General features: G+C 37.1%; 1 protein-coding gene across 6 annotated transcripts in view; it reads right to left on the reverse strand.

The window, feature by feature from the left end:
* PPP1R12A (protein phosphatase 1 regulatory subunit 12A) overlaps positions 1-26,442 on the reverse strand; it is a 167,479-nt gene that overhangs the window by 79,382 nt on the left and 61,655 nt on the right. For all 6 annotated transcript variants that reach the window (XR_011566510.1, XM_070788854.1, XM_070788852.1 and 3 more), the window contains exon 2: positions 25,162-25,292. Coding sequence is in view for 5 of the 6 variants with exons in the window: in XM_070788854.1 (XP_070644955.1) it covers positions 25,162-25,292 (131 nt within the window). In the remaining variant the exon portion in view is untranslated. The remainder of the gene's footprint in view (positions 1-25,161; positions 25,293-26,442) is intronic.

The raw sequence follows: 26,442 nt of genomic DNA on the forward strand, positions 1-26,442 counted from the left end.
TCAACTTTTTGGTTTAAGAAGGATTTTCCCAACTAGGTATGAATATGTATGTGGAGATATAACTTTTATAAGACAGAAAGAAAGAGAAAGAGAGAAGAAGGAAATTATACCATAAAGTTAACAGAGGTAACATTAGGAGGGTTTTGCTTTGTTTTTTCATCCATGCCTCACGGCACCTGGGATCTCAGTTCCCCAACCAGGGATTGAACTTGCACCCTCAGCACTGGAAGTGTGGAGTCTTAACCACTGGACCACCAGGGAAGTCCTGCATTAGGAGAGATTTGTATTAGTGGGGATTTTTCAGAGGTGGTGGGGAGGGAGTGGCATTTGTTATCCTAGTTTTCGGCAGCAAGTTCATTTTGTGTATGTATATCAGACCACAAGAGTGGCTACCATGCCATTTTGCAGCCTGGTATTTTTAGACTTAATAACATGTTATAAACATTTCTCCTTATATGAAGTAATTTTCATTTTTATGATGTTCACAGGACATCTACAAACAGAAGTCACATGTGAATTGAAGCAACTTTTTCTGTTGCACAGTCTTTAAAGTCGTAATATAAAAGAAATGAATAACATATACATACTATTGTGTGTAAAACAGGTAATGAGCAGGAAACTGCTATATAACAGGGAGCACAGCTTGGTGCTCGTGATGATCTAGAGGGGTGGGTTGGGGGGGGGATATAAATATATGTGAAAGTGAAGTTGCTCAGTCGTGTCTGACTCTTTGTGACCCCATGGATTGTAGCCCATGGAATTTTCCAGGCAAGTGTACTGGAGTGGGTTGCCATTTCCTTCTCCAGGGGATCTTCCTGACCCAGGGATCAAACCCAGGTATCCCGCAATGCAGGCAGATTCTCTGAGCCACCAGGGAAGCCCATAAATAAACATATATATATATATATAATTATGGCTGATTGGTGTTGATGTATGGCAGAGATCATCACAACAATGTAAAGCAATTATCCTCCAATAAAAAAAGAAAAGTACTGAAGAATATTTATATACTATAAATGAATAAATCTGGAGGGGAAAAAAAAGATATTAGTGCAATAGTAACTACTATGCTCCAGGAGAGTAGGTAAGCATTCTGCTGCGCAAAATCTCAATCAAACAATCAGATATTTAAATAAAACCACTTATATTTTGCTTATATGCGTGTTAAGTTGCTTCAGCTCTGTCCAACTCTTTGTGACCCTATGGACTGTAGCCTGCCAGGCTCCTCTGTCCATGTGATTCTCCAGGCAAGAATACTGGAGTGGGTTGCCATTTCTTACTCCAGGGGATCTTCCGGACCCAGAGATCAAACCTGTGTCTCCTGTGACTCCTGCATTGCAGGTGGATTCTTTATAGTTGAGCCACCTATATTTAGCCTAGGTATTAAAAATCATTCATAAGATGTAAAGACAGAATAAAAGGAAGACACTCAGAGTGGCTGCAGTGCTTGCAGCAGAGGGAAGCAGAGTCTCAAGGAGATACCAGCTCAAAGCCAAAAAAGAGTCGATCTAAAATTTATATAAACAGGAAGGATGTTAAGGGAAACTAACAAGAGTAAAGCTCTGAAAACTGCTGGCAGGAAGTAGGCCCTGGAGCAATCCCTAAGCCAAAAGTTTAGGTATAAATATGTATGCATACAATTCACAAATCTCCCTAGCACTCTCAAACTACTATTTGCAAATGTAAATTTTAAAAGAGATATGTCAATCAATAAATAAACCTCATGGCATTTTTATTTATTACCATGAATAATCTGAAAAAATCATTCAAAGATTGGTTTGGTGAGGAAAAAAAGCATAAACATTTAAATTCCGCAGACTTTGGGTGTGATTCCCACTTTAGTTTCTTAACAGCTGTGTGATATTCATTAACTTAAAACATTTGAAACCTAGTTTATAGATAACTTACAGGGTTGCATTATGTTTAAATGAGTTGATGTCTAAAAATAAAAGTTAAAATTCTATCTTTTATCACATCATGAGAAATCATCACATTCAGAAAGCAATGTTTAAGATAATTTATGAAACAAAATAATGGCGATCTGGAATACCAGAAATTCACTTCGTGGGACCCTTGGAGATACTGAAAACAGACAGCTAGATTTCCTTCAGAACAAAAAAGGCTGGGTATTATAAGCAGCTCATGGGACTCCTGATTAGGAAAACACACTATATTTAAGATTTCTTGAGGGGGAAAAACAACAACAACAACAAAGATTTCACATAGGAGTCCCAAAGTGGAAGTCAGAATACTAGGCTGTTTCTCAGACAGGTGACTTTTTAGAACACTTCGGGGTTTAAAAAAGAGGGAGGGGGCAGGCTTGCTCAGTCATCTTTGACTCTGCGACCCCATGGACTGTAGCCTGCCAGGCTCCTCTGTCCATGGGGACTCTCCAGGCAAGAGAGTCATTTCCTCCTCCAGGGCATCTTTCCAACCCAGGGATAGAACCCACATTACCAGCGGACGCTTTACTGCCTGAGCCACAGGGAAACCCAGGAGATGCCACCTATTGAATGATTAAAATCATTATATATTATTGGAGTGAAAAACGGTGGATTCACGGCTAGGTTTACTGAGATTTATGCTAATCTAACAGTTGTAAGTCAATAAATAATTTTGGATAATTAATAAACCTCAAAATCAAGATATGATCCAAAGTATATAAAATTACTGCTTATGCGTTAATCTAAAAATCTAATAAAAGGTGTAAAATTGTTAATCAAGTTACTGTATGCAACTTGGATGTGGTATATTAGATGGGTAGGATTCTATCTTGGTTAGAATGATTCGGTGTCAACTGAATTTGAACCACAAATTTGATGGATTCTATTAATTATCTTGGATTCTGAGTTTTGTCAAAAGCCAAACTACAGAAGAGACTGCTTGATAAAGGGAAATAGTTCGTTTTAAAAGTCTATCTTTAAATTAGAAGCTAATGAAAACACAGTGATTAGAGACAGAAATTTCATCAGCAAGAACTGAATAACGTACATTGTTATTTACTGGAGAAAAACTAGTATCAAGAGGTTGTTTTAACCAATACATAGATTTTTCATGTATTCAATCCATGAATTTTTTAAAAATCGAAATGTCAGTGTAGCCTAAAGAAAAAAGTTCTGTTACACAGATGAACTCAAGGTCATTACGGTAAGCAAAATAAACTAGTCACAAAAAGCCAAACGCTGTATGATTCCACTCATATAAAATGTCTAAAGTTATCAAAATCATAAAAATAGCAGAGAGGAAGATAGTTATCAAGGAACTAGGGGAGTGAGGAGGGGAAATTAGTGTTTACCAGGTAGAGTTTTAGTACTGCAAGATGAAAAAGTCTATCGCGATTTGTAGCAAAAAAAAATATGAATATACCTCCACTCCAGTACTCTTGCCTGGAAAATCCCATGGATGGAGGAGCCTGGTAGGCTGCCATCTATGGGGTCGCACAGAGTCTGACACGACTGAAGTGACTTAGCAGCAGCATTATTAAAATTCAATATTACGTTTCTATCACAATTAAAAGAAACAAAAAAGTCAGAAAACCACTTAAATAATTTTCTTGAAAATTCAAATGAATCGCTCAAAACCATCCAATGAGACAGAAATTATGAAAATTAAGCTACCTGAACTTTTCAAAGATGGTAAGTAGAACATTAACTTCAAAAATAAATGGCATTTACTTTTTAAGTCTCTGAGCAACATCATAAAATAAGTATAAATAACCTTATGCATCTTCAGTGGGAATGTACTCTGCTATCTCATATTTAAAGTTCTTTATCATAATAAAAAATAGCTGAAAATAATTGTAACAATAAGAATCCAAACAAAAGTTATGACCTGGGACTTCTGAAAGTTTTTTTTAAATTAACAGTTCTTTCCTTCTGCACTTGACAAATGTTGTGCCACGTCTTTCTGGTCTCCATGTTTCTGAAGAGATGTCTGTTTTAGTTCAATCCTCCCTGCCCCAATCTTAATTTCTCACTGCTTCGAATTTTTGTCTTTAGCTTTCAGAACTGAAAGGTTTATCCTGTTTCAAATTTGCTAAACTTCTTGAATCTGTAGGTTTATACTTTTGCCAAGTTTAAGTAAGTTTTTAGCTATTATTTATTATTTCTTTAAACACTTCTCCAGCCATGCCCTCTCTCTTCTTCTGCGACCCCAAAGGCATAAATGTGAGCTCTCTGGTATAGTCCCACTGGCCCTTGAGGCTCTGTTCATTTAATTTTAGTCTAGTTTCTCTCTGTTGCCCATCTTGGTCATTTCTATTGTTCTGTTTTTCGGTTCACCAATTCTTTCTTCTATCCCCTCCATTCTGCCGTTAAGCCTATCTGTTATTTATTTCAGTTATTATATTTTTTCAATTCCAAAATTTCCATTTGATTCTTCATCTTATATTTCTTTGCAGACTTTTTTTGGCTGCAACTTTTTTTCATTTGTTTCAAGCATACTTGTAATTGCTTGTTGAAGCATTTTTGTGATAGATGCTCTTACAATCTTTGTCAAATAATTTTAAGATTAATATCTCAGTAATCTCAATGCTGGTCTCCATTGTCTTTTTCATTCAATTAGAGATTTTCCTTTGTATGACAATTAATTTTCATTTAAAATCTGGACACTTTGAGCACTATAAGAGTCCAGATCATGCTTAAATCTTATATGTTTGCTGATATTTTTGGCCCTGCTCTAGCAGAAAAGATGGGAAGGGGCTATCTCATTATTACAAAGTAGGGGTAGAAGTTCAGCCTCCATTGAAACTAGAGATGGAGCAACTCCCTGTCACCTCTGGTTCCCCAAGCCTTCACTGATACCTTCCTGGCTGAGGAGGAGTGGGTGTCTCACTATGATGCCCTATGCGGCTCCCACTGACACCACAAGGGGAGAGTTAGGCCTCTTTCTTGACGGGCAATGGTGGAAGTATAACCTCTCTACCACACCTCTTCTGACTTCACCTACGTGGGGAGGTGGAGGTGCTCCTTTTTACTACCAGGTGGGGGTGTAAGTCCAGGCTTCCCACATGGTCTCCAGTGCAAATTAGGGAAGGGCTAGTTAACCATCTGATGAGGATGAAAGTCTCAGCGGGCTCTGTAGCTCACCTAATCTGACATCATGACAACAGGGGGTACTAGGGCACCTCGTGCCAGCCTGGTAATGTTGGAAGTCTATGTTTCCTGCTTGGCCTGTGCTAGTGAGGGTGTGTGTGCGAACTGGATTTTCTTGCAGTATTTGGTGGAGTAAAGAGTAGGTTTTTTGTTTTTTTTTTAAGGTTTTAGGGTGTCTCTCTCCTAGTACTTGGCTAAAAGGGTTACGCTTTGTTGGGGCTCTCTCTGAAGGCAGTGGTGTGCAGCCACCATTGTTTCTGAGTTAAGTTTCCTCAGTGTGGAAACTGTTATCAGTTTTGAAGTGTGGTACACTGAGACAAAGAGAAAAGCCAAAAACTCACTCCTGCGTCACTCCTTGAATCCTGAGATCCTAAGTTGTTCTGACTTCTTTCCACTTTTCAGAATCTTTGTTATTTTATATATAATGTGCAGGGTTTTTAGTTGTACTTAGCAGGAAGAACAGGGAAAAGCATATATATTCTGTTTTCCCATACACAGAAATTCTCATTTTTAACTGTCAGGAAATTATAATGTTTATAACATTACCAATTTCAATCTTAAAAAAAAATCAATTTGTCAAAATCCCTCAGGTGAAAGTATTATTTTTATATGTAAATCATTTTATTAGTCCAATAACATGGACGGCATCACTGACTCGATGGACGTGAGTCTGAGTGAACTCCAGGAGCTGGTGATGGACAGGGAGGCCTGGCGTGCTGCGATTCATGGGGTCGCAAAGAGTCGGACATGACTGAGTGACTGAATTGAACTGAACTGAACATGGATTAATGTGGTCCTGATACCTTGACAAATACCTGACTGAATTTCTGACATCATGGTTTCACAGTTATGTTCTAGATACAATAGCGAAGACCAGGCTAATACATGTGAGAGAAATGTATTTATTGTGAAAGTGGGCTGTTTTCCAACTGTCTAGGCACCTGGATAAAAACAAATTCAAAATGTGTGTAAGTATTTACATTCCTCTCTTCTCTTTGCAGAGTACCTTTAAATATAGGAAATTCTGAAGGTTCTGTCTTCACTATTTATTTAATTATTCCCCAGAGCAGTGACGATACGTCTTTAAAGATGCATACTTGTTTATTAAGATCAATTACATGCACTGCTGTCCTACTTTATTACTGCATCTTCCAATTCCCAGAGGCAAAAATCCTACTTATTGCATAATAATTCTAAGATGTAAATTCCCCCAGATTTTAATATTGCTAAAATCTACAATCAATGGAACTTACAATCATACATACAATGTATAACAACGTGGCCATCTTTATCTGTCTTTATGTAACCCAGTCATAGCTATTCCTACTGTTTTCACTTCAACTGATTTATGTGCACTGATACCTTTAATACCTTACTTACTGAGCTTAATTATTAACTTAAAAAATACCTTCCTGGATGGTATTTGACATTTTTTGTTGACACCGTGTAGTAAGGTCAAGAAAGCACCACCAACAAAACCTGCATGATACTATTAATGTCAGTGGCTTAGAAGAAAATCCCAAAGGCAACAAGAAAATATTCTTTGGCAATGCTGCATCCATGACACTGCAACTGCATACAGAATGATACTGTGTGGGGAAAAAAACATCTCAAGGTGCTTAAAAAAAAAAAACCATACACACTGTGTTATAATTTTTTTTTAACCTTTTAAGTTGGTATATAAAATAATTATAGTCTGTTACAACGATGGAATCAGATTTGATGAAATTCAGTATACGCATTATAAACATACCCCAAAAAGTCCTGGCTTCTTATTGCATCTTTGCAATTGGCATCTCAAACTAGGCCTTTTTTTTTTTTTTTTTTAAACTTTACATAATTGTATTAGTTTTGCCAAATATCAAAATGAATCCGCCACAGGTATACATGTGTTCCCCATCCTGAACCCTCCTCCCTCCTCCTTCCCCATACCATCCCTCTGGGTCGTCCCAGTGCTCTAGCCCCAAGCATCCAGTATCATGCATCGATCCTTGACTGGCATCTCGTTTCATACATGATATTTTACATGTTTCAATGCCATTCTCCCAAATCTTCCCACCCTCTCCCTCTCCCACAGAGTCCATAAGACTGTTCTATACATCAGTGTCTCTTTTGCTGTCTCATACACAGGGTTATTGTTACCATCTTTCTAAATTCCATACATATGCGTTAGTATACTGTATTGGTGTTTTTCCTTCTGGCTTACTTCACTCTGTATAATAGGCTCCAGTTTCATCTACCTCATTAGAACTGATTCAAAGGTATTCTTTTTAATGGCTGAGTAATACTCCATTGTGTATATGTACCACTGATTTCTTATCCATTCATCTGCTGATGGGCATCTAGGTTGCTTCCATGTCCTGGCTATTATAAACTGTGCTGCGATGAACATTGGGGTACACATGTCTCTTTCCCTTCTGGTTTCCTCAGTGTGTATGCCCAGCAGTGGGATTGCTGGATCATAAGGCAGTTCTATTTCCAGTTTTTTAAGGAATCTCCACACTGTTCTCCATAGTGGCTGTACTAGTTTGCATTCCCACCAACAGTGTAAGAGGGTTCCCTTTTCTCCACACCCTCTCCAGCATTTATTATTTGTAGACTTTTGGATCGCAGCCATTCTGACTGGTGTGAAATGGTACCTCATAGTGGTTTGGATTTGCATTTCTCTGATAATGAGTGATGTTGAGCATCTTTTCATGTGTTTGTTAGCCATCTGTATGTCTTCTTTGGAGAAATGTCTATTTAGTTCTTTGGCCCATTTTTTGATTGGGTCATTTATTTTTCTGGAGTTGAGCTGTAGGAGTTGCTTGTATATTTTTGAGATTAGTTGTTTGTCGGTTGCTTCATTTGCTATTATTTTCTCCCATTCTGAAGGCTGTCTTTTCACCTTGCTAATAGTTTCCTTTGATGTGCAGAAGCTTTTAAGGTTAATTAGGTCCCATTTGTTTATTTTTGCTTTTATTTCCAATATTCTGGGAGGTGGGTCATAGAGGATCCTGCTGTGATGTATGTCAGAGAGTGTTTTGCCTATGTTCTCCTCTAGGAGTTTTATAGTTTCTGGTCTTACGTTGAGATCTTTAATCCATTTTGAGTTTATTTTTGTGTATGGTGTTAGAAAGTGTTCTAGTTTCATTCTTTTACAAGTGGTTGACCAGATTTCCCAGCACCACTTGTTAAAGAGATTGTCTTTAATCCATTGTATATTCTTGCCTCCTTTGTCAAAGATAAGGTGTCCATATGTGCGTGGATTTATCTCTGGGCTTTCTATTTTGTTCCATTGATCTATATTTCTGTCTTTGTGCCAGTACCATACTGTCTTGATAACTGTGGCTTTGTAGTAGAGCCTGAAGTCAGGTAGATTGATTCCTCCAGTTCCAGTCTTCTTTCTCAAGATCGCTTTGGCTATTCGAGGTTTTTTGTATTTCCATACAAATTGTGAAATTATTTGTTCTAGCTCTGTGAAGAATACTGTTGGTAGCTTGATAGGGATTGCATTGAATCTATAAATTGCTTTGGGTAGTATACTCATTTTCACTATATTGATTCTTCCAATCCATGAACATGGTATATTTCTCCATCTATTAGTGTCCTCTTTGATTTCTTTCACCAGTGTTTTATAGTTTTCTATATATAGGTCTTTAGTTTCTTTAGGTAGATATATTCCTAAGTATTTTATTCTTTCCGTTGCAATGGTGAATGGAATTGTTTCCCTAATTTCTCTTTCTGAATTTCACCTTTTTCTCAAGCGCACATGGAACCTTCTCCAGGATAGATCACATCCTGGGCCATAAAGCTAGCCTTGGTAAATTCAAAAAAATAGAAATCATTCCAAGCATCTTTTCTGACGACAATGCAGTAAGATTAGATCTCAATTACAGGAGAAAAACCATTAAAAATTCCAACATATGGAGGCTGAACAACACGCTGCTGAATAACCAACAAATCACAGAAGAAATCAAAAAAGAAATCAAAATTTGCATAGATACGAATGAAAATGAAAACACAACAACCCAAAACCTGTGGGACACGGTAAAAGCAGTCCTAAGGGGAAAGTTCATAGCAATACAGGCACACCTCAAGAAACAAGAAAAAAGTCAAATAAATAACCTAACTCTACACCTAAAGCAACTAGAAAAGGAAGAAATGAAGAACCCCAGGGTTAGTAGAAGGAAAGAAGTCTTAAAAATTAGGGCAGAAATAAATGCAAAAGAAACAAAAGAGACCATAGCAAAAACCAACAAAACCAAAAGCTGGTTCTTTGAAAGGATAAATAAAATTGACAAACCATTAGCCAGACTCATCAAGAAACAAAGGGAGAAAAATCAAATCAATAAAATTAGAAACGAAAATGGAGAGATCACAACAGACAACATAGAAATACAAAGGATCATAAGAGACTACTATCAACAATTATATGCCAATAAAATGGACAACGAGGAAGAAATGGACAAATTCTTAGAAAAGTACAACTTTCCAAAACTCGACCAGGAAGAAATAGAAAATCTTTACAGACCCATCACAAGCACAGAAATTGAAACTGTAATCAAAAATCTTCCAGCAAACAAAAGCCCCGGTCCAGACGGCTTCACAGCTGAATTCTACCAAAAATTTAGAGCAGAGCTAACACCTATTCTGCTCAAACTCTTCCAGAAAATTGCAGAGGAAGGTAAACTTCCAAACTCATTCTATGAGGCCACCATCACCCTAATACCAAAACCTGACAAAGATCCCACAAAAAAAGAAAACTACAGGCCAATATCACTGATGAACATAGATGCAAAAATCCTTAACAAAATTCTAGCAATCAGAATCCAACAACACATTAAAAAGATCATACACCATGACCAAGTGGGCTTTATCCCAGGGATGCAAGGATTCTTCAATATCCGCAAATCAATCAATGTAATACACCACATTAACAAATTGAAAAATAAAAACCATATGATTATCTCAATAGATGCAGAGAAAGCCTTTGACAAAATTCAACATCCATTTATGATAAGAACTCTCCAGAAAGCAGGAATCGAAGGAACATACCTCAACATAATAAAAGCTATATATGACAAACCCACAGCAAACATTATCCTCAATGGTGAAAAATTGAAAGCATTTCCTCTAAAGTCAGGAACAAGACAAGGGTGCCCACTTTCACCATTACTATTCAACATAGTTTTGGAAGTTTTGGCCACAGCAATCAGAGCAGAAAAAGAAATAAAAGGAATCCAAATTGGAAAAGAAGTAGTAAAACTCTATTTGCAGATGACATGATCCTCTACATAGAAAACCCTAAAGACTCCACCAGAAAATTACTAGAGCTAATCAATGACTATAGTAAAGTTGCAGGATATAAAATCAGCACACAGAAATCCCTTGCATTCCTATACACTAATAATGAGAAAACTAGGCCTATTTAAATCCATATTCTACTATATGCTTTCCTCTGCTTCCCTCAATCTTCCTCTTCAATTCCTTACTTTAGTTTAATGGCATCCTTTTACCAATTACAAAGGCTAGAAGGGGAGGCAGAACAGTGTAGTGCAGACTTGACAAGAAAGTCTAGGTTTAAATCCTAGCTCTGCCGATTACTGTGTGTGATTTCTCTGTTTCCTCACTCATAAAATAAGAATTACAATATGGGCCAATCACTCATCTAAGCACAAATTTCAAAACTTGTCATATTTTGGAAAACCACTGAGTTTTCCAAACTCACTCCTACTGAGTCTGAGTCCGTCCTCCATAACCAAACGTATTGATATTTTTGCAAAAATAAATTAATGCTTAAGTGGGGAAGAAACAAAGACTATAAATAGCCTCGTATCAGGTCTAGTCATGGTTTGCTGCCAAGTGAGCCTACACCAATCTTACAACTGGTCATTTTTCAGAGTTTTGGGGTTTTAGAATTGTGCATCTGGGCTGTAGGGTAGTGGTAGCAACATATTTTCACGTAATTGTCAGGATGACCAAAATTATACACAGTGAAAAAGACTCTAAGCAGTGACTCAAAGTGCTCAGCAAATGTTAGCTATTACCAGCACTATCACTACTGTTGATTTTTCTTCCCACCTTACTACCTAATCCAGTCAAGCACACCAAACCTTATTAATTTAATTTTCCAAATTTCTTTCAGATCTGCCCCACTTCCAAGCTCACTGCCACTGCCCTGGCTCTCTTGTCCACTCTTTAATCTGTCAAGAATTGTTTTCTAAAAGTACAGGGAAAGAACCATCATGTTCCTAAAAATGTCTCACCATTAAAGGTCAAAGTTAGCAAGGCACACAAATTCCTCTGTGCTACAGCCCCAGTTCCCTCTTCCTGTCCTATTAGCTACTCTCACCATATAACACTAATGTTCCTCTCCTGAAAATACTACGGGTCCAAAGAAGCCTGTTATCCAATGCAATCATGACAAGCGCTGATTTTGGTTAAGCAGAAAAGATTATTTAAATAGGGAATAGTAAAACATATCACATATGTGAAAAATAAATAAATGCAAGACATTTATTCCAACACAGACGATACTGGAGAATGTCTCCAATGACTTAAATCCATGCTCCCCTTCTTGCATAAATGATACTCCTAATGTACTAAGACATCAAAATGTCTTAAAGTGAAACTAACATTTGCAGTCAACACAAATGCAATCTGAGTATATAATCCTTCTAGGTATTTTTTTCTTTCAATTTTTCAGTTGTTGCACCCACATCCAATTAAAGAGCAATTATATTTTCAGGACTTTCCCTTTATTGAGGCTTTTCAAAATAGTTTATCATTAGCAATAATTTTCTTTTTTGTACACATTGCATCAGTTTTGAGTGCTCTAATTAAAGTATATTATCACTAACAAGGGAAATAGACATTAATAGGCCAGAACACACACAACTAACTTTTAGTAGGCTTGTAATTCAACTAGTGGAAACAGAAATGAGCTTATTAGAAGTAGTTTACGTGTTACAATGGTCAATATTAATTACTTTATGGCAGTCATTCAATATGTTGTAACAAAGAAATGGCAAATGTTAGTAATAGAGTGGATGTTAGTTAAAAGAGCTTTAACCATGTGTTATTTCCCATTTATGAATATGACTTTTCTCTGATAGCTCTCAACTCCCAGAGGCAAAAATTCTGCTACTCTGTGGATAGGGGGAAGCTGCTGTGTAGCACAGGGAGCTCAGCTCAGTGCCCTATGATGACCTGGAGGGGTGAAGCGGGGTGGTGTGGTAGGAGAAAGGCTCACAAGGGAGAGGGTGTATATATATATATATATATATATATATGTATAGATATAATCTGATTATATATACATATAGCTGATTCATATTGCTGTACAGCAGAAACTAATTCAACACTGTAAAGCAATTATACTCCAAAAAAAAACCTGCCCATTGTTTAATCTAATAATGTCACCTCCCCTGGAATCTTTCTTTCTCTGAATGGTCTAAAGAGAATTGATCACTTCTTCCTCAATGTTCCTTGAACATCTCTTGGTCCATTTCTTCTATCTAGTATTGGTACTGACTTCGTATGTATCTGTAAGCTTGAAGATTAGGTGCAGTTGCCGTCATTTTTACTTTTTAAAATCCCTAACGCTACTATAGGAGACAATAATAATGTAACAGAAAGAACATCAGAATTTGAGTCTTGAGAATGAGGGTCCACTTCTGATTGTGAAATGGAAATAACTGAATATGTTCATAGAGTAGTTAAAAAAAAAAAAGGCAGTAAGAATATATATCAGAATATTGTTGTTGCTGTTTAGTCACTAAGTCGTATCTGACTCTTTTGTGACCCCCTAGACCGTAGCCTGCCAGGCTCTCTGTCCATGAGATTTCCCAGGCAAGAATACTGGAATGGGTTGCCATTTCCTTCTCCAGGGGATCTTTCCCATCCAAGGACTGAACCCTGTGTCTCAAGCATTATTCTTTATTGCTAAGCCACCAGGGAAGTATATATGAAAATATTAGTTTGGGGCAAATACACCTCATAATTATTACAGCAAGAGATAAATATCCTACAAATAAAATTTTACTGTTTTCAAAGGCTCTTAGATTCAATTTCACCTTCTGAGACTTTTAATCAAAATACATGGTCTGTTTACACTAGCAATGCATCATTCTTATAAGAAATATGTAAACCGAAATGCATGGACTTGCCAAGTCTTCTTGGAGCTCAAATAACCATATATCAAAGTAAATATGAAAAATGACTACTTCCCTCTCCCCTGTTCCTCTCATTGAGCTAGGTCTGCCCTAAGAGCAAATAATCAGATTATAGTTTTATTAAATAATCCAGGAAAACCAAGAGTTTAGCTATTTTTCACTACAAGTAGTGACCGAAAATAGTAATACAAGTAATAACTAATTCAGCTAACTGTACTGATATTAAATATGTGCTATTCATTGTGCCAAGTGTTTTATAAATATGATCTCATCTAATCTTCACAATAATCTTACAAAGTAGGGATAAGTATTAACATTTCCACTTTATAGATGAGGAAACAGGTTCAGAGAAGTTGGTAATCTGTCTAGAGTTAATAGCAATTACTTAGCAGTTAAAATAAAAAGAGTTGTCTCATCCTGACCTTGAACTCTGGAATATTATAATGCTTCTCATACGTGTGGTGATGCAGTTCATATAGTTCTTTTTTTTTTTTAATTTAAATTTATTTATTTTAATTGGGGGCTGATTACTTCACAATTGGTAAGAATTTCTGGTTCTTTCACCAAAAATAATATTATTGAATTCCAGACAGGGGAATCAGCAGGTGCAGACTATGAAGCAAGATGCCTAGTTTGTTTAAAGGCTCAGCAAAGAAGACCATTTTGGCTAAAAGAGAGCCTGGAGAAGTGTGGAGAAATGACATCATAGATGTAACAGGGGGCCACACCATCACCTCGGAGCAACCAGAACTCTATTTTTTGAATGCATTATAAACCCACTGGAGGGTGAAGGGCTTTGAATAAAATGTGATGCTATTACAATATCTTACAAGGATCATTCTACCTGCTGTGCAGAAAATAGATGGGGGGAAGAAGATGGTTATGGCTAGAATGATTCCAACTGCAATAATTCCAGTGAAGAACAACAATGTCCAGGATCAGGGAGAAAGGAAAGAGGTGATAAAATAGTCAGATACTGAATATATCTTGAAAGATAAGCCAAGAGAAGTCTTGAAGATTCCGTTGGATATTTATAAAATAAAAGTTATAATGAAAAAGAAAAGACATGATATAAATAAGCCACCACAATATTTTTTAAAAGTTGTATCTTTAAATAGTTGATTCTTTAATGATCAAACAACAAAACTAGTGAAACTTTTTCCATGCTGTAAATAAGACCATGAAAATGTAACTGAATCTCATCACCAGTATTTTATGATGATATGAAATCTTCAACCGCAATGTCTTCAAAGCTACTCCAAACATGAAGGAAAATATATTAAATGCACTAATTAATCAACATTTCATTCTCTATGCTATGAAACCACATAATGCTAGCCTAACACAGGGCTAATTTTCTCTATTATTGGAAAATTTTAATGCAAACACTAGAGCTACTTGAGATAAAAGCATTCCTTAAATATCTGTGGTGGAAGCCTAAAAAATAGTGATGAAATTTAAAAGATTATCATCATATCAATAACCAAGATGTTAATAAAACAAATCATTTAAGTTTTATTATTCAACTATGAAATGTTTTTCACATAAACAAAAATTCTTACAATTTGCAAGAATAAAAAAAGTAAAGACAATGCCAAGGTAAAGGTTATAGTCATTCAAAAAAATAATATTTGTTGGTCAATCAAGAAGGACAAGCTGAATTAACACAATGACACTGTACAATGGAGTACAAAATACTAAATCTAAAGAGAATGATGAGAAATATCTCTATATCCCACTACATAGTAGTCTCCAGGAAAGACTGTTAAGTGAAAAGAGAAAAGTGGAGAAATAGTATATGATAATTTTTCATTTATCTACAAAGGAGGAATAATGCTCACATTAAAATACAAACTGGGATAAAACATAAAATTTTAAAATGTTACCTATAGGAAATTGGGTGGTAATTGCCATTAGACCTCGTATTTTATGTAAATGGTCAAACAAAATTAAACAAAAAAACAAACTCTAAAAGAGAAGTAAACAATTAATGTAATGGTATATATAGCTAGTGTCATAGCCACACAGAAAAGTACTATTCCAAGTAACTTCAACACACACAGTAATTCGATGGTATACTCCAACTAGGATACCATAAGGATAAATGAAAAGAAATGTCACCCTCCTCACTCCTGTCAAAAAACAAAACCAAAAACAAATCCCAAACTTCAAGCTGCTTTCAGTACTTATGATTATTGGGGGTACTGTTATAAGCAGTCTAATGTATGTGTAATATATAATGAAACAAATTAGTAACTATGTATTATTTTAATTCTATAGTTCCTGGCAATGAAGAAGGGAGAAAGAAAATACAGAGGAAAAACAGAAGAGGTTAAAGAAAGATACCCTGTGGGTGCTGAATTTGAAAGAATGACCAATCCAGTATAAAAGGGACAGGTTTCTTTAGAGAAATGCCAATTCCAGAAATATAAAAGATGTGTCTGGAACATTTTTATAATACTAAATAGCAATGAAGCTTTTAAAGATCACTTTACTGGATCATACCCCAAGATCTTAGAAGCCAACATGAAGAGACTCTTGTTGATCAAAGATGGTACAATTTGCTCATCAGTAAGGATAATAACTGCAATACATTGAAATACATCAGGTATGCTTAAATGCATGCACTCAAGTTACTTAAATCACACACATACATAAACACGCAAAATCACTTAGTCCTTTCTGAAGGTAAGTAAACCAACTCACTATTTTAAAAACCAGTATTATAAAGGGAAAGAATAAAGAATATATTCTGATTTCATATAAAACTTGTACTAGGGGTAACCAAATAGTAGACATGAAGAAGTTTCCTTTACAAAAATGTTTCGGCTATAAAAAAGAACTATGTTTTCATCTAATTATTCATCTATTCTTTCTTTTATTCATTATTATTTTTTGGTTATTAAAAGCCAAGTCACAGGATTTGATTTTCAATGCTTTCTACATAATAACTTAAACATATAATTCAGTTATAGTTAATGGTTAGTTATAATTAACTGATCATCTTAGACTGGAACACTAAATTGAATACATTTTCTTGGACTCCATAATCATTCAAGTATGTAAAAAAGTCATTATATTTAACTTTGCTTTTACTCTATAGTCTAATGGCATCAAACTGTAACTTTTAAGGAAGAACACTTTGATGCAACAGTGAGAATTTTATACTGCCTATATTAGACTGCTAGCATTACCATAACAAAATACCACAGACAAACTGGATCAAACAATAGAAATTCATTTTCTCATAGTTCTGGAGGCTAGAAGGTCAAGACCAAGGTGTTCACAGGATTGGTTTCTTCTGAGGAGTCTCTCCTTAGCTTACAGATTGCCACCTTCTACAGTGTCCTTATGCTGTCTTTTCTGTGTGCAAGCCCTTGATGTCATTTTTTGTGTCCAAATTTCCTCTCAAAGAGATACAGTAAGATTGGATTAGGGCCCACCCTAAGGGCCTCAGGTTAAGAGATGATAAGGGCCTCATCATCTCTTAAAAGGCTCTCGATATATAGTCACATTCCTGTGTTCTGTGGCTAGGCCTTCAACATATGAATCTTGTGGGGACATGATTCAGAGCATTAACACTGCCAATTCAGTTCAGTTCAGTGACTCCGTCGTGTCTGACCCTTTGCGACCCTGCGGACTGCAGCACGCCAGGCCTCCCTGTCCATCGCCAACTCCTGGAGCTTGCTCAAACTCATGTCCATTAAGTCGGTAATGCCATCCAATCACCTCATCCTCTGTCATCTCCTTCTCCTCCCGCCTTCAATCTTTCCCAGCATCATGGTCTTATTTCCAATGAGTCAGTTCTTGGGATCAGGTGGCCAAAGTATTGGAGTTTCAGCTTCAGCATCAGTCCTTCCAATGAATATTCAGGACTGATTTCCTTTAGGATGGACTGGTTGGATCTCCTTGCTGTCCAAGGGACTCTCAAGAAGTCTTTTCCAACACCACAGTTCAAAGGCATCAATGCCAGCCTTCTTTATAGTCAAATTCTCACACCCATACATGACTACTGGAAAAACTATAGCTTTGATTAGACAGACCTTTGTTGGAAAAGTAATGTCTCTGCTTTTTAATATGCTGTCAAGGTTGGTTACAGCTTTTCTTCCAAGGAGTAAGCACCTTTTAATTTGATGGCTGCAGTCACCATCTGCAGTGATTTTGGAGCCCCCCAAAATTAAGTCTGTCACTGTTTCCATTGTTTCCCTATCTATTTGCCATGAAGTGATGGGACCAGATGCCATGATCTTAGTTTTCTGAATGTTGAGTTTTAAGCCAACATTTTCACTCTCCACTTTCACTTTCATCAAGAGGCTCCTTAGTTCTTTTCGCTTTCTGCCGTAAGGGTGGTGTCATCTACGTATCTGAGGTTATTGATATTTCTCCTGGCAATCTTGATTTCACCTTGTGCTTCCTCCAGCCCGGCATTTCTCATGATGTACTCTGCATATAAGTTAAATAAGCAGGGTGGCAATATACAGCCTTGACATACTCCTTTCCAGATTTGGAACCAGTCTGTTGTTCCATGTCTGGTTCTAACTGTTGCTTCTTGACCGGCATACAGATTTCTCAAGAGGCAGGTCAGGTGGTCTGTTATTGCCATCTCTTTCAGAATTTCCCACGGTTTATTGTGATCCACACAGTCAAAGGCTTTGGCATAGTCTATAAAGCAGAAATACATGTTTTTTTCTGGAACTCTCTTGCTTTTTTGATGTTCTAACGAATGTTGGCAATTTGATCTCTGGTTCCTCTGTCTTTTCTAAAACCAGCTTGAACATCTGGTAGTTCACGGTTCACGTACTGTTGAAGCCTGGCTTAGAGAATTTTGAGCATTACTAGCGTATGAGATGAGTGCAATTGTGCAGCAGTTTGAGCATTCTTTGGCATTGCCTTTCTTTGGGATTGGAATGAAAACTGACCTTTTCCAGTCCTGTGGCCACTGCTGAGTTTTCCAAATTTGCTGGCATATTGAGTGTAGCACTTTCACAGCATCATCTTTCAGGATTTGAAATAGCTCAACTGGAATTCCATTACCTCCACTAGCTTTGTTCGTAGTGATGCTTCTGAAGGCCCATTTGACTTCACATTCCAGGAATAGATAAGAAAGCCTTCCTCAGTGATCAGTGCAAAGAAACAGAGGCAAACAACAGAATGGGAAAGACTAAGAGATTTCTTCAAGAAAATTAGAGATATCAAGGGAATATTTCATGCAGAGATGGGCTCAATAAAGGACAGAAATGGTATGGACCTAACAGAAGCAGAAGATATTAAGAAGAGGTGGCAAGAATACACAGCCAATTCAGTAGCCCCCAAGAAAAAATGATTCTAATGCATACATTTCAAAACATGACCCATGAGTATATAGTAAAACCAGGCATAAGCTGGCCATTAACATTATACTCCCCAAATTCACTTCATTTATTCTTCCTCTAATCCACTCTGGAGAAGAGGCATTATTAAACAACCTGTTTTTCATTTCCCCTAAGATTTCCACCTCATTCAAAGCGGGGAGAAGTTGAAAGTAATTACTTTGGTGAAAAGGTGAGATAAGTTACAAGTCAGAATATAAAGAGCCATCATTCATCTAAATCACTAGGTTCCTGCCAGGCTAGAGACCAGATGCAAAATTCTTAACTGTCTAGAAACTAAACTGTGGCCTCACATTCTCTGTCCTACTGTCTCTAATGCATTATCATACACAACTAGTGCCCTTCCTCTTTAGGTCAGTTTAAGTTTGATACGATTTATTATTGTTCAGTCGCTCAGTCGTGTCTGAGGATTACCTGGATCTAAAATCATCCCAACTGACACAATGGGATACTAGCCAAGTCTACAAGAGGAAATTATTCAGAAAAATTATTATTGTCTTTTCAAACTCAGAATTAAAAAACAAAATACAAGGATTAAACATATGAAGAAAGAAATTGAGTTTTCATTTTCCCAGAAAAGATAAATAAGATAATGGTCAAAAGTTAATACATATGGAATATTCCAGGAACTATGTGCCAGGAACTCTGCTTGGTGGGTTACATCAGTTAACCCTCACAACAAACCTAGAAAATATTAATCCCTTTCTATAGAGGAGAAAACTGTAAACACTAAGCAACTTGCTCAAGGTCATACCCTTAGAGACTGGTTGAGGAAGCCTTCATAATTCACATTAGTTGACTCCAGAGCCTACATACCAAATATTTAAGGACAGCTGAAGATAAATACACATTAGCTATTTTTCTTCATGAAGATAAAAATCCAAGCCTTTTCTTGAGCATGAAAATAGAAAGGAATAAAAAACTTAAAAATCATGATTACAATTATGAATAACCACTACTGTTTTACAATGGCAGGGAGACCCCTTCATTTTACACATAAAGAAATCAAAGCCCAGAAAGAGGAAACAAATTGTCAAAAGATGTTGTGCAGTCAGTATTAGAGTCAGTAATAAAACTCAAATAGCTTAATAAAACACAAAAAAACCTCAAAAACTCCTAAAGCACTTTTCATTTCACCAAACATTACCTTTCCCTTCAACCGCTATAATATATCTCCAATACACATGGCTGAGGAGATGGAGGGTGGGAGAATGGGCTGGGGTATACACGTACATGAAATGAACGAAGAAAGAAAAATATGAAGAATTACTAAGAGAGACTCCCAGAATCAGTCAATCAGTTCAGTTCAGTCGCTCAGTCGTGTCCGACTCTTTGAGACCCCCTGGACTGCAACAGGCCAGGCTTCCCTGTCCATCACCAACTCCTGGAGTTTACCAAAATTCATGTCCATTGAGTCACTGATGCCATCCAACCATCTCCTCCTCTGTCGTCCCCTTCTCCTGTCACCTTCAATCTTTTCCAACATCAGGGTCTTTTCAAATGAGTCAGTTCTTCTCATCAGGTGGCCAAAGTATTGGAGTTTCAGCTTTAGCATCATTCCTTCCGAAGAACACCCAGGACTGATCTCCTTTAGGATGGACTGGTTGGAGCTCCTTGCAGTCCAAGGGACTCTCAAGAGTCTTCTCCAACACCACAGTTCAAAAGCATCAATTCTTTGGTGCTCAGCTTTCTTTATAGTCCAACTCTCACATCCATACATGACTACTGGAAAAAGCAGAGACATTACTTTGCCAACAAAGGTCCATCTAGTCAAGGCAATGGTTTTTCCAGTAGTCATGTATGGATGAGAAAGTTGGACTCTGAGAGTAATACTATCATATTCAATACTTATTAGTTGATAAGCTTTGATGTGAGCAGATAGAGTCCCTTGGACTGCAAGGAGATCAAACTAGTCTATCCTAAAGGAAATCAACTTTTAGGATATTCACTGGAAGGACTCATGCTGAAGCTGAAACTCTAATACTTTAGCCACCTGATGAGAAGAACTGACTCACTGGAAAAGACCCTGATGCTCGGAAAGACTGAAGGCAGGAAAAGGGGACATCAGAGGATGAGATGGTTGGATGGCATCACCAACTTGAAGGACATGAGTTTAAGCAAGCTCCAGGAGTTGGTGATAGACAGGGAAGCCTGGCACGCTGCAGTCCATGGGGCTGCAAAGAGTCAGACATGACTGAGAGACTGAACTGAACTGATGAATACAATGACTATTTTTGGTATTTTTAGAAAACAATAAAAACTAAGCATAAATACACTGAATAACTGGAGAACTATGTATCATACTCTTTTTAGCAAAGCAACATAATTCAGAACTATTGTTAATTTCCCCTAACAATTAACAATAGGGATAGACTAGATTGTTAAATATTAAGGCTAGTGAAAAATAATTGTGGTTTTGGACTGTGAATTTTAAATTATTATACCTAGACTCAAACACATCTTTATTAATCAAAATAGGAACAACTACAATCAACATATTTTTGCCAGTGAGAAACAAATTTATTTCTATAGCATAAAAATGCATGATTTGCAATTTGACAAACTCTTGGAAAGCATTTTCTGCTTCTTGCTGGTTGTGGAAGCGTTTTCCCTGCAAAAAGTTGTCAAGATGCTTGAAAAGTGGTAGTTGGTTGGCAAGAGGTCAGGTGAATATGGCAGATGAGGCAAACTTCATAGCCCAATTCCTTCAACTTTTGAAGCACTGGTGTGAAAAGTGTGGTTGGGTGTTGTCCTGGAGAAGAATTGTGCCCATTTTATTGACCAGTGCTGGCTGTAGGCAGTGTAGTTTTCAGTACATATCATCAATTTGCTGAGCATATTTCTCAGATGTAATGGTTTCGCCAGGATACAGAAAGATTAGTGGATCAGATGGGCAGCAGACCACTCAACAGTGACTGTGACCTTTTTCGGGTGCAAGTTTGACTTTGGGAAGGGCTCTGGAGCTTCTTCTCAGTACAACCACTAAGCTGGTTGTTATATAAAATCCACTTTTCATCAAACATCACAATCTGAGAAATAGTTCATTGTTGTTGAGTAGAGTAAGAGAAGATAACACTTCAATATAACGATTTTTAAAAACATTATTTATTTTTAATTGAAGGATAATTATAACATTGTATTGCTTTCTGCCATACATCAACATGAATCAACCATAGGTATACATGTTTCCTCCCTCTTGAACTTCATTCTCACCTCCCACCCCATTCCACCCTGCAGGTTGTCACAGAGTCCTGGTTTGAGTTTCCTGAGTCATACAGCAAATCCCCACTGGCTATCTATTTTACATATGTTAGTGTTTCCATACTACTGTCTCCATTCATCTCACCCTCTTTTTTCCCCTCCTCTCCTACCCCATGTCCATAAGTCTGTTCTCTATGTCTTCATCTCCATTGCTGCCCTGCAAATACGTTCATTAGTACCATCTTTCTAGATTCCAGATATATGCGTTAATAAACAATATTTGCTTTTCTCTTTCTGACTTACCTCACTCTGTGTAATAGGCTCTAGCTTCATCCACCTCATTAGCACAGACTCAGATGTGTTCCTTTTTATGGCTGCATAATATTCCATTGTATACATTATATATGTGTACCCACAGACTCTTGAGGGTCCCTTGTAGAGCAAGGAGATCAAACCAGCCAATCCTAAAGGAAATAAACCCTGAATATTCACTGGAAGGACTGATATGGAAGCTGAAGCCCCAATACTTTGATGACCTGATGCAAAGAGCCAATTCACTGGAAAAGACCCTGATGCCAGGAAAGACTGAAGGCAGAAGGAGAAGAGGGTGACAGAGGATGAGATGGTTAGATGGCATCACCAATTCAATGGACATGACCTTGAGCAAACTCCAGGAGATAGTGAGGGACAGGGAAGCCTGGCGTGCTGCAGTCCATGGGGTTGCAGAGATTAAGACATGATTTAGCAACTGAACAACAACAACAACACTGGGATTATTGTGCCATATGCTAGTTTTATTCCTGGTTTTTTTAAAGAATCTCCATACTCATCTCCATAGTGGCTGTATCAATTTACATTCCCACCAACAGTGCAAGAGTATTCCCTTTTCTCCATACCCTCTCCAGCATTTACTGTTTGTAGATTTTTTTGATGATGGCCATTTTGACTGGTATGAGGTGGTATCTCATTACAGTTTTGATTTGCATTTCTCTAATAATGAGCGATGTTGAGCAACTTTTCATGTGTTTATTAGCCATCTGCATGTCTTCTTTGGAGAAATGTCTGTTTAAATCTTTTGCCCACTTTTTGATTTGACTGTTTGTTTTTCTGGTACTGAATTGTATGAGCTGCTTGTATATTCTGGAAAGTAATCCTTTTGTCAGTTGTTTCATTTGCTATTATTTTCTCCCATTCAGAGGGCTGTCTTTTTACTTTGTAGTTGCCTTTGCTGTGCAAAAGCTTTTAAGTTTAATTAGGTCCCACTTGTTTATTTTTGTTTTTATTTCCATTACTCTAGGAAGTGGGTCATAGAAGATCTTGCTGTGATTTATGTCATAGACTGTTTTCCTCTAAGAGTTTTACAGTTTCTGGTCTTACATTTAGGTCTTTATTCCATCTTGAGTTTATCTTTGTGTATTGCATTCTTCTACACGTAGCTGTCCAGTTTTCCCAGCACCACTGACTGAAGAGTTTATCTTTGTCCCATTGTATATTCTTGCCTCTTTTGCCAAGGTAAGGTACCCATAGCGGTGTGGGTTTATCTCTGGGCTTTCTATCTTGTTCCATTGGTCTATATTTCTGTTTTTGTGCCAGTACCATAGTGTCTTGATGACTGTAGCTTTGTAGTACAGTCTAGAATCAGAAAGGTTGATTCCTCCAGCTCCATTCTCCTTTCTCAAGATTCCTTTGGCTGTTTGGGGTCTTCTGTGTTTCCATATGAATTGTGAGATTTTTTGTTCTAGTGGTGTGAAAAATGCCATTGGTAATTTGATAGGGATAACAATAAATTTGCAGATAGAATTTGATAGTATAGCCATGTTCACAATATTGATTCTTCCAACACAGAAGCATGGAATATCTCTCTGTTTATGTCATCTTTGATTTCTTTCATTAGTGTCTTAAAGTTTTCTGTACACAGCTCTTCTGTCTCCTTAGGTAGGTTTATTTCTAAGTATTTTATTCTTTTTTGCTGCAATGGTAGGGGATTATGACAGTTTTTTTCATTTGCGTTCGGCTCCTGAGGCACCTGCTTACTGAGCTTTTTCGCCTTTCCACTTTGCTTTAAGCTGAAGCTCTAATACTCTGGTCACCTGATGTGAAGAACTGACTCATTGGAGAAGACCCTGATGCTGGGAAAGATTGAAGGCAGGAGGAGAAGGGGATGACAGGGGATAAGATGGTTGGATGGCATCATTGACTCGATGGACATGAGTTTGAGCAAGCTCCGGGAGCTGGTGATGGACAGAGAAGCCTGGAGTGCTGCAGTCCACAGGGTCGCAAAGAGTTGGACACAACTGAGCGACTAAACTGAAATGAATTTGCTTCAAATGCCAAATTACTGTAGAATGGTTGATGCTGAATTCTTCAGCAACTTTTTGTGTAGTTGTAAGAGGATCAGCTTCGGTGATTGATCTCGAATTGGTTGTTGTCAGCTTCCAATGACCAGCCGCCGCACTCTTTATCTTCAAGGCTATTATCTCCTTTGCAAAACTTCTTGAACCACCACTGAATTGTACATTGGTTAGCAGTTCCTGGGACAAATGCGTTGCTGATGCTGTGAGTTGTCTCCACTGTTTTACAATGCATTTGGAACAATACAAAGTTCCAAAGAGAAATTGCTCAAATTTGCTTTTTGTCTAACATAATTTCCCTCATCTAAAATAAATATAAAATAAATAGCCAGTAATAAGTCACTAGCAAAAAAACATATAGCAAGAAATGTGCATTAAAATGATGTATAACAACCACATTTATTTAAGAATGTATTCCATATTAAGGGCTTCCCTGGTGGCTCAGAGATTAAAGCATCTGCCTTCAATGCAGGAGACCCAGGTTCGATCCCTGGGTTGGAAAGATCCCCTGGAGAAGGAAATGGCAACCCACTCCAGTACTCTTGCCTGGAGAATCCCATGGACGGAGGAGCCTGGTAAGCTACAGTCCATGGGGTCGCAAAGAGTCAGACACGACTGAGCGACTTCACTTCATTTCATTTCACTTCCAATATTAAAGAGCAAAATTCAACAATGCAAACCTGCAATTACTTTTGCACCAACCTAATATTAACCTTGAGTCATCTGACAATACTCTACAGGTACTCAAGAGAATTACTCATATCAGTTAAAAGTATCAAAGTCAAAGACAGGAGGGAGACAAGAAGATGACCTCACACCAAGAGACAACATTTGGATTCCCACAATCCACTTATTCTCTTTCCTGGGAAGAATAATTTTTATCAAGTAAGGCAATATAACAGTTTTCTCATTTATCTATAATAACAATTTCTATAAAATCTCAAGTCTCTAAAATAGTGTTTGGATGCAAATAAACACAGCACTAGCTTACTCTGCAATATCAAGATATCCACAGGAAGCAGCTGCATGCAGAGGTATCCAGCCTTCATTATCAGGTTGATTAATATTTGCTCCATTTTCTACCAGAAACTTCACCATATCAACATTGTCATCAATGCAAGCCTAAAAACAGAACAGAAAGCAGGATCAGAAAAACTTTGAATCAATACTCCCAATAACACATCAACAGAATAAAATTCCTATCCTGGAGCTTTCATAACAAATACTTTCTAAAAGGCAGTCTGCTGCTATCTTGATTGTATTGCTATCCAGCAGGTAAACGGTACTAACTAATTTTTAATAGTACTTGTTTAGATACACAGAACAATACTGTATGAGACTAGATGTCTTATGCCAACCCCATGCCAGAAACAAGTACATGCCAACATGAAAACAATCAAAACATTATAATTAAGTACCAATAATACACTCTATAGCAGTGGTCCCCGAAATGTGATCTGTTTAGGGAAGAGGGATCCTTTCAGAGAGTTGACAAGATCAAAACTATTTTCATAATAATACTAAGATGGCATTTCCCCTTTACACTATGTTGATGGTGCAAAAGTGTTAGTTACAAACATTCTTGTGTCTCAGCACAAACCAAGGCAGTGGGAGAAAAAAGAAAGCACAGCACTCTACTGTCATTGTATTCATAGCTATACACTCACAGGTTCATTTTCTCCCACAAGCCATGTTTACTTATGAATGTCCATGACAATGCAGTAAAAACTATAAATCATATTAAATTTTGACTCAAATATACATCTTTTAAATATTTTGTGAAACAAGATAGGAAGCATGCATCAAGATTTCTTCCAAGTATAATGACTGCCCTGAAGAAAAATACTTGTATAATTTGCAAGCTGATCTAGCCACTTTTTCCACAGAATATCATTTTCTAAAATAATTTTATTGGGGTATATTTACAATGTTGTGTTCATTTCAGGTATACAGAAAAGTGAATCTGTTATACATACAGTCACTCTTTTTCAGATTTTTCCCCCATACAGGCTACAATGGAATATTATTTTTACTTAAATGACAAATTATAGTTAGTCTAGCTTGGGCTGTGGCAGAAACTTTCTTGAAAATGAGCAAAGTAGGTCTGTCAAAACAACTAAGTATTTATTACTAATGATAAATTCAAGTTTTCAGGAGTAAACTAATTAGTTACTTTAAAAATGTCATTTATTTAACAGAGGTAAGGCACTGCTTTTACTCATTTAAAATGAATTAATAAATACATAAATTCCTCCATTTTAACATTCCCTGG

The sequence above is a fragment of the Bos indicus genome, chromosome 5 (genome assembly GCF_029378745.1).
Source record: "Bos indicus isolate NIAB-ARS_2022 breed Sahiwal x Tharparkar chromosome 5, NIAB-ARS_B.indTharparkar_mat_pri_1.0, whole genome shotgun sequence".
Taxonomy (NCBI): Eukaryota; Metazoa; Chordata; class Mammalia; order Artiodactyla; family Bovidae; genus Bos; species Bos indicus.